Source organism: Mobula hypostoma, chromosome 11, assembly GCF_963921235.1.
Source record: "Mobula hypostoma chromosome 11, sMobHyp1.1, whole genome shotgun sequence".
Classification (NCBI taxonomy): Eukaryota; Metazoa; Chordata; class Chondrichthyes; order Myliobatiformes; family Myliobatidae; genus Mobula; species Mobula hypostoma.
This window is the reverse complement of record NC_086107.1, coordinates 2,054,146-2,070,826: the sequence shown is the minus strand read 5'-3', so window position 1 is coordinate 2,070,826 and position 16,681 is coordinate 2,054,146. Positions and strand designations below refer to the sequence as shown.

Genomic DNA, 16,681 nt, shown 5'->3' with positions numbered 1-16,681 from the left:
CCATGTTACTCTGTGGCGGGCGCCCAGCTTTATCAGGACCTACTAACGCGGTTGCCTCTAACCAATACTCTGCTGCTGGTGGGTGGTGTCCCGGCTGAGAGAATGGCCCGCCCCTTTCCAACCTTATCGACGTTGGTGAGGCTTGGGTGTGTGGAGTGATTCTGGCTGAGTCTGCCCCTGCTCAGCAGGAGCTGCTCATTGGAATCGGGCTCTGGAATCTAATCTGGGAGCTGGTCTCACACAACTTGAGCCGTGTCACATCAACACCTACTGTCCTGTGAGAGATGCAGGTAGGAGGTACCAGTATGGGCTACTGCTCCACGCTACCCACTTCCTACCTTTGTTTACTGTCCTGACATGCCAGAGCAGTTGGCCTTTCCACCTGGGAGCAAGGAGGGTCTCCACTGGAAGTGCCTTTATCTGGGTGTCCTTTGCTTGTACATTGGGGACCTGGGGTGGAGGGTGCTGCAACAGATTCTTTACTTTGTGCCTTATCTCCCAGCCGCCTATGACAAACACAAGAGATTCTGCAGATGCTGGAAATCCAGAGCATCACACACGCAAACTGCTGGAGGAACTCAGCAGGTCAGGCAGTATCTGTGGAAATGAGTAAACAGTCCATGTTCTGGGCTGGGACCCTTCATCAGGGCTGGAAAGGGAGGGGAAAGAAGCCAGAATAATAAGGTGGGGAAGGGGAAAGAGGACAAGCTGGAGGGTGACAGGTGGGTGTGTGGGGATGAAGTAAGAAGCTGGGGGTGATAGGTGGAAAATTTAAAAGGAGAAGAAAAAGGGATCTGATAAGAGAGGCGAGTGGACCATGGGGAAATGGGAAGGAAGAGTGGAACTGGAGGGGGGGGTGATAGGCAAGTGAGGAGAAGAGGTAAGAGGCCATAATGGGGAATAGAAGAAGAGGGAAGGGGGAGGGACAAAATTACCGGAGGTTGGAGAAAATACTGTTCATGCCATCAGGTTGGAGGCTGATACAGAATGTGAGGTGTTGCTGCTTCACTCAGCCGACTGCCGCTTCTACAGTCTAGAAGAGACCATATGGACATGGGGTGCGTGGGCCCGCAGCCCGCGGCCCGCAGCCCTTATTTGCACATCTGTGGGGCTGCTCCTCCATTTCTCACTGAATTTTAGCCCCAACCCATTTATGTATGGTCATCCAGTGGGGGTGGGGGGAGAATGTCCCAGTAGGCTTTCTCCAGTTTCAAACACATTCCTAAAACACACTTTGAACAGTCAAGAGAGCTGGCCAATGCCTTTACTTTCTGAGGAGGGTGAAGAGAGCTGGACTTTGTACATCTATATTCATGTCATCCTACGGATGTGCTTTAGAGAGCACCCTAGCAAGCTGCATCACTGTTTGGTACAGAAACTGCACTGTGGCAGACAGGAAGGCTCGACAACGGGTAGCTAAAACTGCCCAACGCATCACTGGCCCCAGCCTACCTACCATCAAGGACAGATGTACAGAAAGGTGCTGTAAAAACCCAGTAACATCATGCAGGGAACCCACCCATCCTGCTCATGGATTGTTTGTCCCACTCCCATCAGGGAGGAGGCTATGTAGCATCCACACCAGGACCACCAGACTCAAAAACAGTTACTTTCCCCAAGCAGTAAGGCTGATCAACACCTCCACCCACTAACCCACCCCTCCACACCCCCAAACACCACTACTTTATCATTTCCTGTCAGTCACCTTACGTATAGACTAGCATCACTTTATGGACACAGTCAATCTATGTATATAAGCTATCTCATTTATTTATTTTTATTGTGTTTTTTATCTAATTGTGATTTTTTTGGGCTGCATCAGATCCGGAGTAACAATTTCATTCTCCTTTACACTTCTGTATTGGAAATGACATTAAACAATTTTGAATCTTGAATCAAATTAGCTAAGGAGGTGGGCAGTGGAAGGTTCAGCCCGGCAATATCCTGGGGTAAGTGCGTGCCTGGGTAACCACGGAAAGGGGACACACTGTGTCCATGGGGACCGTGAAGGTGTTTTGGGACCATTGGGCACCGCAGGGGAATAATTATCATCCTAAACGCAAGAGATTCTGCAGAAGCTGGAAATCCTGAGCAACACACAAAATGCTGGAGGAACTCAGCAGGTCAGGCACCATCTATGGTAATGGTAAGGAAGAAAGAGTCGACATTTTATTGTCCCGGATAGGGATGGGAATATTTGAATTTACAGTGTTTTAGACATTGTTATTGTCTGTGTTTTTGATGTAGTACTATAATAATATAAAGTTCCAATAAACATACTTCTGTAAAAATAAACATTAGGACACGGTTGCCGTTGGCAGGTGTCCACCACGTTGCACTGTAGGGCCTGCCCAGTTTCTATCAGGACCTGCTACGAGGTTGGACCATGGTTGCCTCCGGCCAGGACACACCTCTGCTGGCAGCAGGCGGTGTCTCTCCTTGGAATACTGACTCCACATTCTCACATTTTCATAGTCTTAGTCATAGTCATAGTCATACTTTATTGATCCCGGGGGAAACTGGTTTTCGTTACAGTTGCACCATAAATAATAAATAGTAATAAAATGATAAATAGTTAAATAGTAATATGTAATATGTAAATTATGCCAGTGAATTATGAAAGGTGAATTTTTTCAGGTGAATAAAATTTCACCAGAGTTCCCCATCAGAGGTGGTTGGAGGAAAGGACAGAGAAAATTTCCAAGCGAGGTTTTTACTGTGAGAGTGGTGGGTGCCTGGAAGGAACACGCTGCCTGACGTGGTGGTCGAGGCAGGTTCATTAGAGACATTTAGAAGACTTTTAGATAGGCACATGGATGTAAGAAAAATAGAGGTTATGGGCTGAGTCGGAGGGAAGGGGTAGATTTATCATGAAGTAGACCTTTGTAAGTTGGCATAACATTGTGGGTCGAAAGGCCTGAACTTATCCTATGACTGTCTGATATTAACTGTCTGATTTTTCTCTTATTTCACTCTTTGTTGCTTAACTCACAGGCCATCAGATGAAAAAGCATCTCTGAATCTGAGAGAGAATCCCAGACTTCAATCGACAGAGGGTAAGTGGAATACAGAAGACACAGTTGGGTGTGTGTTAACTGCCGGATTTCTCCCTGGAATGAGGAAAATTAAGGGAATAGCTACTCAAACTTTTCTCAATTACAAATAGCTGATGCTGGGAGATTTTATGGGTGAAATAACATGTACTCAAAGTTGAGGTTTTGGCCCTGGAGGGTTTATGAAGGAAGTCAGCACATCTTTCTGATGCAACGTTCTTGAACATTAAGATAGATAGATAGATATACTTTATTGATCCCGAGGGAAATTGAGATTCATTACAGCCGCACCAACCAAGAATATAGCATAAATATAGCAATACAAAACCCACAAACAATCAAACAATAAAATGCAAACTATGCCAGATGGAAATAAGTCCAGGACCAGCCTATGGCTCAGGATGTCTGACCCTCCACGGGAGGAGCTGCAAAGTTCGATGGCCACAGGCAGGAACAACCTCCATGACGCCCAGTGTTGTATCTCGGTGAAATATGGCCAGAGTCCAACAGCAAAAAGTTCAATACCCGGGCTACAAACACATTCCTTGATCGTAATATGACCAGGAATGCACCATCTGTTGTTAACCAGAACAGCAAGGCCCCCTCCTTTATGCTTACCACTCTCAGTGCACTTACGGTCAGCCCGAACGGTCTGGAAGCCCTCTATGGAAACGTTTTGGTCGGGTATGTCCTCATGTAGCCACATTTCAGTAAAACACATAACACTGCTCTCCTGAAATGTTCTCTGACTCCATTTTATTACCCAGCGATCTCACATTGCCCATAATGAGAGGGGGAAGACACGGCTTATAACTCCTCTTCTCCATAAGTCCGTAAGGGACTAGATGTCACTTATTGGAGCACATTACCCTTCGCCAGTTGTCCTATCTGACTTCTGCTGCTGTAAGTACCCCATATGCTCACTCCTTCAAGCAGTGCCAGATAAAAATCACACAGTCCTGTTCTTAGCTCTTGTTCAGTAAATCAGGAATTTAGAACTTTAGTACTTGGAACAGTAGAGCATAGTGTTCTTTGTTCTTAAGTTCCAAGACTTGCTTAGGTCTGTTGAACTAATTTTCCATAGATAATAATTTTGTGTTGATTCTTAATTAGATTTTTTGTTTTAACAACTGTTCTACTGCATGGAATGTAGCAATAAAGTATTGCCTAGTCATAGGATGAGCCATTAGTATTCCTGCTGGTAAATTTCTGTGTTAAATATATAATTTCTGTAGCTTGGAACAGAGCGCCGTACAGGCCCTTCAGCCCACAATGTTGTGCTGATCTTTTAACCTCCTCTAAGATTAATCTAACCCTTTCCACCCACATAGCTCTCCATTTTTCTATCATCCATTTGACTATCTAGGGGTCCCTTAAATACCCCTAATGTATTTGTCTCCACCACTGCCCCTGGCAGTGTGTTCTACGCACCCAGCACTCACTATGTAAAAATCCTACTTCTGACATCCCCCTATACTTTCCTCCAGTTGCCTTAAAATTATGCCTCCTTCTATTAGCCACTTCTTCCCTTGGAAAAAGTCTCTGGCTGTCCACTCGATCTATGCCTCTTATCATCTTGTACACCTCTGGCAAGTCACTTATCATTCTGCTGTGCTCCAAAGAGAAAACTCAAAGCTTATCCAACCTTTGCTCATAAGACATGCTCTCTAATCCAGGCAGCATCTTGGGAAATCTCCTCTGCACCCTTTCTAAAGCTTCCACAGTCTTCCTATAATGAGGCAACCGGAAATGAACTCCAAGTTTAAGTTTAAGTCAAGTTCAATGCCAAGTTTATTGTCATCTGACTGTACATATATACAACCAAATGTTGCTCTGGACCATGGTGTACCCACAATACTTATATAGAATACAACCAAACAAAACAATGTTCCTCTGGACCACGGTCACCCACAATACTTATATAGAGTACAACCAAACAAAACAATGTTCCTCTGCACCACGGTCACCCACAATACATATATACAACCCAATGAAACAACGTTCCTCTGGACCACGGTCACCCACAATACATATATACAACCAAACAAAACAATGTTCCTCTGGACCACGGTCACCCAATATACATATATACAACCAAACAAAACAACGTTCCTCTGGACCACGGTCACCCACAATACATATATACAACCCAATGAAACAACGTTCCTCTGGACCACGGTCACCCACAATACATATATACAACCAAATGAAACAACATTCCTCTGGACCACGGTCACCCACAATACATATATACAACCAAACAAAACAATGTTCCTCTGGACCACGGTCACCCACAATACATATATACAACCCAATGAAACAACATTCCTCTGGACCACGGTCACCCACAATAAATATATACAATCCAATGAAACAACGTTCCTCTGGACCACGGTCACTCACAATACATTTATACAACCCAATGAAACAATGTTCCTCTGGACCACGATCACCCACAATACATATATACAACCAAACAAAACCACGTTCCTCTGGACCATGGTCACCCACAATACATATATACAACCCAATGAAACAATGTTCCTCTGGACCACGGTCACCCACAATACATATATACAACCAAACAAAATAACGTTCCTCTGGAAAGAAAGAAATCAGGAGGGCTAGAAGAAGACATGAGGTTGCCTTGGCAGTCAAAGTGAAGGATAATCCAAAGAGCTTTTACAGGTATATTAAGAGCAAAAGGATTGTAAGGGATAAAATTGGTCCTCTTGAAGATCAGAGTGGTCGGCTATGTGCGGAACCAAAGGAAATGGGGGAGATCTTAAATAGGTTTTTTGCATCTGTGTTTACTAAGGAAACTGGCATGAAGTCTATGGAATTAAAGGAATCAAGTAGTGAGATCATGGAAACTGTACAGATCGAAAAGGAGGAGGTCCTTGCTGCCTTGAGGAAAATTAAAGTGGATAAATCCCCGGGACCTGACAGGGTGTTCCCTCGGACCTTGAAGGAAACTAGTGTTGAAATTGCGGGGGCCCTGGCAGAAATATTTAAAATGTCGTTGTCTACAGGTGGGGTGCCGGAGGATTGGAGAGTGGCTTATGTTGTTCTGTTGTTTAAAACAGGATCGAAAAGTAATCCGGGAAATTATAGGCCAGTAAGTTTAACATCGGTAGTAGGTAATTTATTGGAGGGAGTACTAAGAGACAGAATCTACAAGCATTTGGATAGACTGGGACTTATTAGGGAGAGTCAACATGGCTTTGTGCATGGTAGGTCATGTTTGACCAATCTGTTGGAGTTTTTCGAGGAGGTTACCAGGAAAGTGGATGAAGGGAAGGCAGTGGATATTGTCTACATGGACTTCAGTAAGGCCTTTGACAAGGTCCCGCATGGGAGGTTAGTTAGGAAAATTCAGTCGCTAGGTATACATGGAGAGGTGGTAAATTGGATTAGACATTGGCTCGATGGAAGAAGCTAGAGAGTGGTGGTAGAGAATTGCTTCTCTGAGTGGAGGCCTGTGACTAGTGGTGTGCCACAGGGATCAGTGCTGGGTCCATTGTTATTTGTCATCTATATCAATGATCTGGATGACAATGTGGTAAATTGGATCAGCAAGTTTGCTGATGATACAAAGATTGGAGGTGTAGTAGACAGTGAGGAAGGTTTTCAGAGCCTGCAGAGGGACTTGGACCAACTGGAATAATGGGCTAAAAAATGGCAGATGGAGTTTAATACTGACAAGTGTGAGGTATTGCACGTTGGAAGGACAAACCAACGTAGAACATACAGGGTTAATGGTAAGGCACTGAGGAGTGCAGTGGAACAGAGGGATCTGGGAATACAGATACAAAATTCCCTAAAAGTGGCGTCACAGGTAGATAGGGTCGTAAAGAGAGCTTTTGGTACATTGGCCTTTATTAATCAAAGTATTGAGTATAAGAGCTGGAATGTTATGATGAGGTTGTATAAGGCATTGGTGAGGCCGAATCTGGAGTATTGTGTTCAGTTTTGGTCACCAAATTACAGGAAGGATATAAATAAGGTTGAAAGAGTGCAGAGAAGGTTCACAAGGATGTTGCCGGGCCTTGAGAAACTCAGTTACAGAGAAAGGTTGAATAGGTTAGGACTTTATTCCCTGGAGCGTAGAAGAATGAGGGGAGATTTGATAGAGGTATATAAAATTATGATGGGTATAGATAGAGTGAATGCAAGCAGGCTTTTTCCACTGAGGCAAGGGGAGAAAAAAACCAGAGGACATGGGTTTAGGATGAGGGGGGAAAAGTTTAAAGGGAACATTACGGAGGTGCTTCTTCACACAGAGAGTGGTGGGAGTATGGAATGAACTGCCAGACGAGGTGGTAAATGTGGGTTCTTTTGTAACATTTAAGAATAAATTGGACAGATACATGGATGGGAGGTGTATGGAGGGATATGGTCCGTGTGCAGGTCAGTGGGACTAGGCAGAAAATGGTTCGGCACAGCCAAGAAGGGCCAAAAGGCCTGTTTCTGTGCTGTAGTTTCTATGGTTCTATGGTTCTATGGACCATGGTCACCCACAATACATATATACAACCCAACGAAACAATGTTCTTCTGGACCATGGTCACCCACAATACATATATACAACCCAACGAAACAATGTTCCTCTGGACCACGGTCACCCACAATACATATATAAAACCCAACGAAACAACGTTCCTCTGGACCACGGTCACCCACAATACATATATAAAACCCAATGAAACAACGTTCCTCTGGACCACGGTCACCCACAATACATATATACAACCCAACGAAACAACGTTCTTCTGGACCACGGTCACCCACAATACATATATACAACCCAACGAAACAACGTTCCTCTGGACCATGGTCACCCACAATATATATATACAACCAAACAAAACAATGTTCCTCTGGAGCACCGTCACCCACAATATATATATAGAGATTATAAGAGATTAGTGTGCAAACTTAAAGCACACGGTATTGGGGGTAAGGTATTGGTGTGGGTGGAGAATTGGTTAGCAGACAGGAAGCAAAGAGTGGGAATAAACGGGACCTTTTCAGAATGGCAGGCGGTGACTAGTGGGGTACCGCAAGGCTCAGTGCTGGGACCCCAGTTGTTTACAATATATATTAATGACTTGGATGAGGGAATTGAATGCAGCATCTCCAAGTTTGCGGATGACACGAAGCTGGGTGGCAGTGTTAGCAGTGAGGAGGATGCTAAGAGGATGCAGGGTGACTTGGATAGGTTGGGTGAGTGGGCAAACTCATGGCAGATGCAATTTAATGTGGATAAATGTGAAGTTATCCACTTTGGTGGCAAAAATAGGAAAACAGATTATTATCTGAATGGTGGCCGATTAGGAAAAGGGGAGGTGCAACGAGACCTGGGTGTCATTATACACCAGTCATTGAAAGTGGGCATGCAGGTACAGCAGGCGGTGAAAAAGGCGAACTGTATGCTGGCATTTATAGCGAGAGGATTCGAGTACAGGAGCAGGGAGGTACTACTGCAGTTGTACAAGGCCTTGGTGAGACCACACCTGGAGTATTGTGTGCAGTTTTGGTCTCCTAATCTGAGGAAAGACATCTTTGCCATAGAGGGAGTACAAAGAAGGTTCACCAGATTGATTCCTGGGATGGCAGGTCTTTCATATGAAGAAAGACTGGATGAACTGGGCTTGTACTCGTTGGAATTTAGAAGATTGAGGGGGGATCTGATTGAAACGTATAAGATCCTAAAGGGATTGGACAGGCTAGATGCGGGAAGATTGTTCCCGATGTTGGGGAGGTCCAGAACGAGGGGTCACAGTTTGAGGATAGAGGGGAAGCCTTTTAGGACCGAGATTAGGAAAAACTTCTTCACACAGAGAGTGGTGAATCTGTGGAATTCTCTGCCACAGCAAACTGTTGAGGCCAGTTCATTGGCTATGTTTAAGAGGGAGTTAGATATGGCCCTTGTGGCTACAGGGGTCGGCGGGTATGAAGGGAAGGCTGGGTTCTGAGTTGGATGATCAGCCATGATCATAATAAATGGCGGTGCAGGCTCAAAGGGCCGAATGGCCTACTCCTGCACCTATTTTCTATGTTTCTATGTTTCTATGTTTCTATATATATATACAACCCAAGGAAACAACATTCCTCTGGACCACGGTCACCCACAATACATATATACAACCCAATGAAACAACGTTCCTCTGGACCACGGTCACCCACAATACATATATACAACCCAACGAAACAACGTTCTTCTGGACCACGGTCACCCACAATACATATATACAACCAAACAAAACAATGTTCCTCTGGACCACTGTCACCCACAATATATATATGTATATACAACCCAAGGAAACAACGTTCCTCTGGACCACAGTCACCCACAATACATATATACAACCCAATGAAACAACGTTCCTCTGCACCACGGTCACCCACAATACATATATACAACCCAATGAAACAACGTTCCTCTGCACCACGGTCACCCACAATACATATATACAACCCAATGAAACAACGTTCCTCTGCACCACGGTCACCCACAATACATATATACAACCCAATGAAACAACGTTCCTCTGCACCACGGTCACCCACAATACATATATACAACCCAATGAAACAACGTTCCTCTGGACCACGGTCACCCACAATACATATATACAACCCAATGAAACAATGTTTCTCTGGGCTACAATGCACTCACACTATATATATCACACACAGAATGTAAACCAAAATATTATACTGTAAATAAGTTAATGAAATATAATTCAAAATGCGTGTAGTGCACAGTACAGCTGAACAGTAAACAGCTCACTATCTCAGTGACGAGACCTAGGTAATGGCAGAGTATTCATTAGTCTCACAGCCTGAAGGAAGAAGCTGTTACCCAGTCTGGCTGTCTTAGTCCTGTTGCTTCTGTACCTTCTTCCTCATGGTAGTGGGTCAAAGAGATTGTGGGATGAGTGGTAGGGATCCTCAACAATGCTTTGGGCCCTTCATCTACAATACTCCTCGTAAATAGGGGCAAGAGTGACCCTGGTGATCCTCTCAGCCGCTTCCTCTCCACCATGTATGGTCGGATGTCGAACCCCTCCTCTCCCATGACATCCTTCAGCACTTGGAGACTAGCCAGACTCTTGATTTTTGCCTGGTTGTCCTCGCCGGCCATGGTGAACGACGCTCCGATAACCCTGTCCTTCGAGAGCTCCAACGCCAGCCTTTTCCTGATCACGGCTATCGGTATCAGCACCTCCAACTTCGGTAGGCTCAGCCCTCCATTTACTGTGCTCTGCGGGGTCTTGTGGTTCGAAGACTTGCAGCTTCCACACCACAATGATGCAGCCAGACAGGACACTCTTGATGGTGCTCCTGTAAAACGTTGCTAGATGGGACGGGCAGACTTGCATGATTCAATCTTCTTCAAATGTGTAGATGCTGCTGTGCCTGCTTGACTAATGAGGAGATATTGTTGGCCCAGGTTAGATTATCTGCGATGTGCACACCAAGGAACTTTATGCTCTTCACTCTCTCCAAGGCAGAGCCATTGATGAGCAATGGAGAGTGGTTGACCTGTGTCCATAATCACCTCTTCAGTAGTCCACTTTGAGAGTCAGCTTGTTGTTGTTTCACCATTTGACAAGCCTCTCTACCTGCACTCTGTATGCTGACTTTTCAGTTTTATAGAGCTGCAGCTTTACCTCATGGCTCTTGAACTCAGTTCACTGACTGCTGAAGGCCAACACTCGGTACACTTTCTTCACCTAGATGACAGCCCTTGATGAGGTTGGTTTGGACCCAGATGCTGGAGTATCCAAAGCAAGGATTGAGGCAAGGTATCAAACTGGATTAAGAACTGAACGCAAAAGCTAGATGATAGTCCTAGTTAGGCATACGAATGAGCACCAAACCTCACTTCAGGTTCTCTTTAAATAGTCAATTCTTGGCGCCCAAAACATGATTGCCATTTAGCGGGATGGTCCTGATCCCTTAAAGGGGCTGCGCCAGATATCTATACTCTGGAGAGTTAGAGCGTCTGAGTCCCGGAAGCTGGCGTGGATGGGAGTGTCTCCTAACATAACCATCCTGTCAACTTGCGCAGCAACTTTCAGGGATTTATGGATGTGGACCGGAAGCCAGCTTGAGAGGGTGGTTAAGAAGGCGTAGGGCATGCTCGCCTTTATTAGTCGAGGCACTGAGATGAAAAGTCAGGAAGTTGTGTTGCAGCTTTATAAAACTCTAGTTAGGCTGCATCTGGAATATTGCATACAGTTCTGATCAACCTATTACAGGAAGGATGTTGAGAGTGCAGGAGAGGTCCACCAGAATTCTTCCTGGATTAGAGGGCATGTGCTATAACGAAAGGCTGGATAAACTTAGGTTGTTTTCTCTGGAACATTGGAGGCTGAGGGGAGATCTGATAGAGGTTTATAAGATTATGAGAGGCATAGAGAGTAGATAAACAATATAGAACATAGAATAGTACAGCACAGTACAGGCCCTTCGGCGCACAATGTTGTGCCGACCCTCAAACCCTGCCTCCCATATAAGCCCCCACCTTTGATTCCTCCATATACCTGTCTAGTAGTCTCTTAAACTTCACTAGTGTATCTGCCTCCACCACTGACTCAGGCAGTGCATTCCACGCACCAACCACTCTCTGAGTAAAAAACCTTCCTCTGATATCCCCCTTCAACTTCCCACCCCTTACCTTAAAGCCATGTCCTCTTGTATTGAGCAGTGGTGCCCTGGGGAAGAGGCGCTGGCTATCCACTCTATCTATTCCTCTTATTATCTTGTACACCTCTACCATGTCTCCTCTCATCCTCCTTCTCTCCAAAGAGTAAAGCCCTAGCTCCCTTAATCTCTGATCATAATGCATACTTTCTAAACCAGGCAGCATCCTGGTAAATCTCCTCTGTACCCTTTCCAATGCTTCCACATCCTTCCTAAAGTGAGGTGACCAGAACTGGACACAGTACTCCAAGTGTGGCCTAACCAGAGTTTTATAGAACTGCATCATTACATCGCGACTCTTAAACTCTATCCCTCGACTTATGAAAGCTAACACCCCATAAGCTTTCTTAACTACCCTATCCACCTGTGAGGCAACTTTCAGGGATCTGTGGACATGTACCCCACGATCCCTCTGCTCCTCCACACTACCAAGTATTCTGCCATTTACTTTGTACTCTGCCTTGGAGTTTGTCCTTCCAAAGTGTACCACCTCACACTTCTCTGGGTTGAACTCCATCTGCCACTTCTCAGCCCACTTCTGCATCCTATCAATGTCTCTCTGCAATCTTTGACAATCCTCTACACTATCTACAACACCACCAACCTTTGTGTCATCTGCAAACTTGCCAACCCACCCTTCTACCCCGACATCCAGGTCGTTAATAAAAATCACGAAAATTAGAGGTCCTCAGAACAGATCCTTGTGAGACACCACTAGTCACAATCCTCCAATCTGAATGTACTCCCTCCACTACGACCCTCTGCCTTCTGCAGGCAAGCCAATTCTGAATCCACCTGGCCAAACTTCTCTGGATCCCATGCCTTCTAACTTTCTGAATAAGCCTACTGTGTGGAACCTTATCAAATGCCTTACTAAAATCCGTATAGATCACATCCACTGCACTACCCTCATCTATATGCCTGGTCACCTCCTCAAAGAACTCTATCAGGCTTGTCAGACACGATCTGCCCTTCACAAAGCCAGCTGACTGTCCCTGATCAGACCATGATTCTCTAAATGCCTGTATATCCTATCTCTAAGAATCTTTTCCAACAGCTTTCCCACCACAGACGTAAGGCTCACTGGTCTATAATTACCCGGACTATCCCTACTACCTTTTTTGAACAAGGGAACAACATTCGCCTCCCTCCAATCCTCCGGTACCATTCCCATGGACAACGAGGACATAAAGATCCTAGCCAGAGGCTCAGCAATCTCTTCTCTCACCTCGTGGAGCAGCCTGGGGAATATTCCGTCAGGCTCCAGGGACTTATCTGTCCTAATGTATTTTAACAACTCCGACACCTCCTCTCCCTTAATATCAATATGCTCCAGAACATCAACCTCACTCATATTGTCCTCACCGTCATCAAGTTCCCTCTCATTGGTGAATACCGAAGAGAAGTATTCATTGAGGACCTCGCTCACTTCCACAGCCTCCAGGCACATCTTCCCACCTTTATCTCTAATCGGTCCTACCTTCACTCCTGTCATCCTTTTGTTCTTCACATAATTGAAGAATGCCTTGGGGTTTTCCTTTACCCTACTCGCCAAGGCCTTCTCATGCCCCCTTCTTGCTCTTCTCAGCCCCCTCTTAAGCTCCTTTCTTGCTTCCCTATATTCCTCAATAGACCCATTTGATCTTTGCTTCCTAAACCTCATGTATGCTGCCTTCTTCCACCTGACTAGATTTTCCACCTCACTTGTCACCCATGGTTCCTTCACCCTACCATTCTTTATCTTCCTCACCAGGACAAATTTATCCCTAACATCCTGCAAGACATCTCTAAACATCGACCACATGTCCATAGTACATTTCCCTGCAAAAACATCATCCCAATTCACACCCGCAAGTTCTAGCCTTATAGCCTCATAATTTGCCTTTCCCTAATTAAAAATTTTCCTGTCCTCTTTGATTCTATCCTTTTCTATGATAATTATAAAGGCCAGGGAGCGGTGGTCACTGTCCCCCAGATGCTCACCCACTGAGAGATCTGTGACCTGACCCGGTTCATTACCTAGTACTAGATCTAGTATGGCTTTCCCCCTGGTCAGCCTGTCCACATACTGTGACAGGAATCCATCCTGGACACACTTAACAAATTCTGCCCCATCTAAACCCTTGGAACTAATCAGGTGCCAATCAATATTAGGGAAGTTAAAGTCACCCATGATAACAACCCTGTTATTCTTGCACCTTTCCAAAATCTGCCTCCCAATCTGCTCCTCTGTATCTCTGCTGCTACCAGGGGACCTATAGAATACCCCCAGTAGAGTAACTGCTCCCTTCCTGTTCCTAACTTCCACCCATATTGACTCAAAAGAGGATCCTGCTATATTACCCACCCTTTCTGTAGCTGTAATAGTATCCCTGACCAGTAATGCTATCCCTCCTCCTCTTTTTCTGCCCTCTCTATCCCTTTTAAAGCACTGAAATATCATTTCTGAGGGTTGAAATGTCTAATACTAGAGGACATGCATTTAAGGTGAGAGGGGATAATTTCAAAGGAGATGTGAGAGGCAAGTATTTTACACAGAGGGTAATAGGTGCCTGGGAGATGAGGCTGAGTACAGGAATACAGTAGGAAACTTTGTCACATGGTGTGAGCAGAATTATCTGCAGCTTAATGTGAAAAAGACTAAGGAGCTGGTGGTAGACCTGAGGAGAGCTAAGGTACCGGTGACCCCTGTTTCCATCCAGGGGGCCAGTGTGGACATGGTGGAGGATTAAAAATACCTGGGGATACGAATTGACAATAAACTGGACTGGTCAAAGAACACTGAGGCTGTCTACAAGAAGGGTCAGAGCCGTCTCTATTTCCTGAGGAGACTGAGGTCCTTTAACATCTGCCGGACGATGCTGAGGATGTTCTACGAGTCTGTGGTGGCCAGTGCTATCATGTTTGCTGTTGTGTGCTGGGGCAGCAGGCTGAGGGTAGCAGACACCAACAGAATCAACAAACTCATTCGTGAGGCCAGTGATGTTGTAGGGATGGAACTGGACTCTCTCACGATGGTGTCTGAAAAGAGGATGCTGTCTAAGTTGCATGCCATCTTGGTCAATGTCTCCCATCCACTACATAATGTATTGGGTGGGCACAGGAGTACATTCAGCCAGAGACTCATTCCACTGAGATGCAGCACTGAGCGTCATAGGAAGTCATTCCTGCCTGTGGCCATCAAACTTTACAACTCCTCCCTTGGAGGGTCAGACATCCTGAGCCAATAGGCTGGTCCTGGATTTATTTCATAATTTCCTGGCATAATTTACATATTACTATTTAACTATCTATGGTTCTATTACTATTTATTATTTATGGAGCAACTGTAATGAAAACCAATTTCCCCTGGGATTAATAAAGTGTGACTATGACTATGACTATGAATGCACTGCCTGAGATGGTGGTAGAGTTAGATACTTTAGAGACTGTTAAGAGTTGTTTAGATAGGCACATGATTGTGAGGAAACTGGAAGGATATGGAAAGGGTTTCTTCTTTTATGTTACTGCGTAGGCTAATTAAAATGGCTTCTTTATTTTGTTATAATTGAAATGGCTTCTTTGTTATGTTAACTGCTGAGAAAGTCCTCCCGCTGGCAGTTTATTTGGATTATGTTACTGATAGGAGGGTGAACAAACCAATTGGGATAGATGTCATTCTTTCTAGTGTGTCTGTAAGTTATTGTGATGCATGGGTTTTGGGGTAGAAGGTGCAAGAGAGAGAGGGAGGATGGACAAGGTGCTGTGAGTCGGCTAACGGGGTCGGACCCCGAGCAGGAGTCCGAGGTCCAGGGTGTTCGGCAAGGAGAGGAGACAGAGACGGACTCATGTGGAGCGTCTGGTCAACCACCGTTGTTGGTTCCAGGCGGCAGGTCGAGGTGCTCCGCGGGGAATGCAGGGTGAAGAAGGAGGGTCCCGAGCTCCAACTGTTTGTGCACGAAGAGATTGGGCTTTGATAAGTATGGCACCTTTTATCTTCCTTTTATATTTTATCTCTATTAATTATATAGTTCCAGTAATCTCTATAAACGGTAATTCATTTAATCGTATCTGGTGTATTGTCTGTTACTTGGCGGGGTGAGGGACATCGCACAGCATCCACACAAACTAATTACCTAGTTTGGCGGGGCCGAGGGCTGTTTCCCTAGACGACAGTGAGCTGAGCGACCCTGAGGCTTGCCGGGGGGGCTACATAACTAATTTAATTGATTCGGCACAACATAGAAGGCCGCTGGGCCTGGTCCTGTGCTGTACTGTTCATTATTCTGATTTATCGACTTCTATATTGAAATGTTGCGAGAGTACGTTCTAGGGTTGACTACACACAACTGAAAGAGATTCTGCTACATTGTCTTTCTTCTTTATTGAAAGGAGATGAGATTTCTCATCTGGTACCATGGCCACTGGAAGAAGGAATGGACGACCCCAAAATGTACGTATTTGTTCAACTCGACAAACAGGAACAAAATAAAAGCTAAATTCTGTTGGTGTTGGAAAGCTGAAATAACAACAGAAAACACACACAAAACGCTGGAGGAACTCAGCAGGTCAGACAGCATATATGGGAATGAGTAAACAGTTGACGTTCCGGCCGAGACTGTTCATCAGGACTGGAAAGGGAGGGGGAAGATGCCAGAGTAAGAGAGTGAGTAGAGCAGAAGAAGCGCAAGCTGGGCGGCGATTGGTGAAGCCAGGTGCATAGGGGAGCGGGATGAAGTAAGAAGCTGGGAGGTGAAAGGTGGAAAAGGTAAAGGGTTGCAGAAGAAGTAATCTGTTTGGAGAAGAGAGTGGACCATTAGAGAAAGTCAAGAAGGGCCACTGGGATAGGCAGGTGAGGAGAAGAGGTAAGACTATAGAGTGGGGAGTAGAAGAAGAAGGGGGAGGGGGTAACAATTATCAGAAGTTGGTAAATC

The 16,681-nt window shown here is 45.2% G+C and overlaps 1 protein-coding gene across 1 annotated transcript in view; it reads left to right on the top strand.

The window, feature by feature from the left end:
* Nucleotides 1-15,671, top strand: part of LOC134354191 (uncharacterized) — a 48,201-nt gene extending 32,530 nt beyond the window's left edge. The window contains exons 5-7 of the mRNA XM_063063085.1: nt 2,995-3,084; nt 10,057-10,295; nt 15,634-15,671. Of these exons, the coding sequence (XP_062919155.1) occupies nt 2,995-3,084; nt 10,057-10,295; nt 15,634-15,671 (367 nt within the window). The remainder of the gene's footprint in view (nt 1-2,994; nt 3,085-10,056; nt 10,296-15,633) is intronic.
* The last annotated feature ends 1,010 nt before the right edge of the window (nt 15,672-16,681 follow it).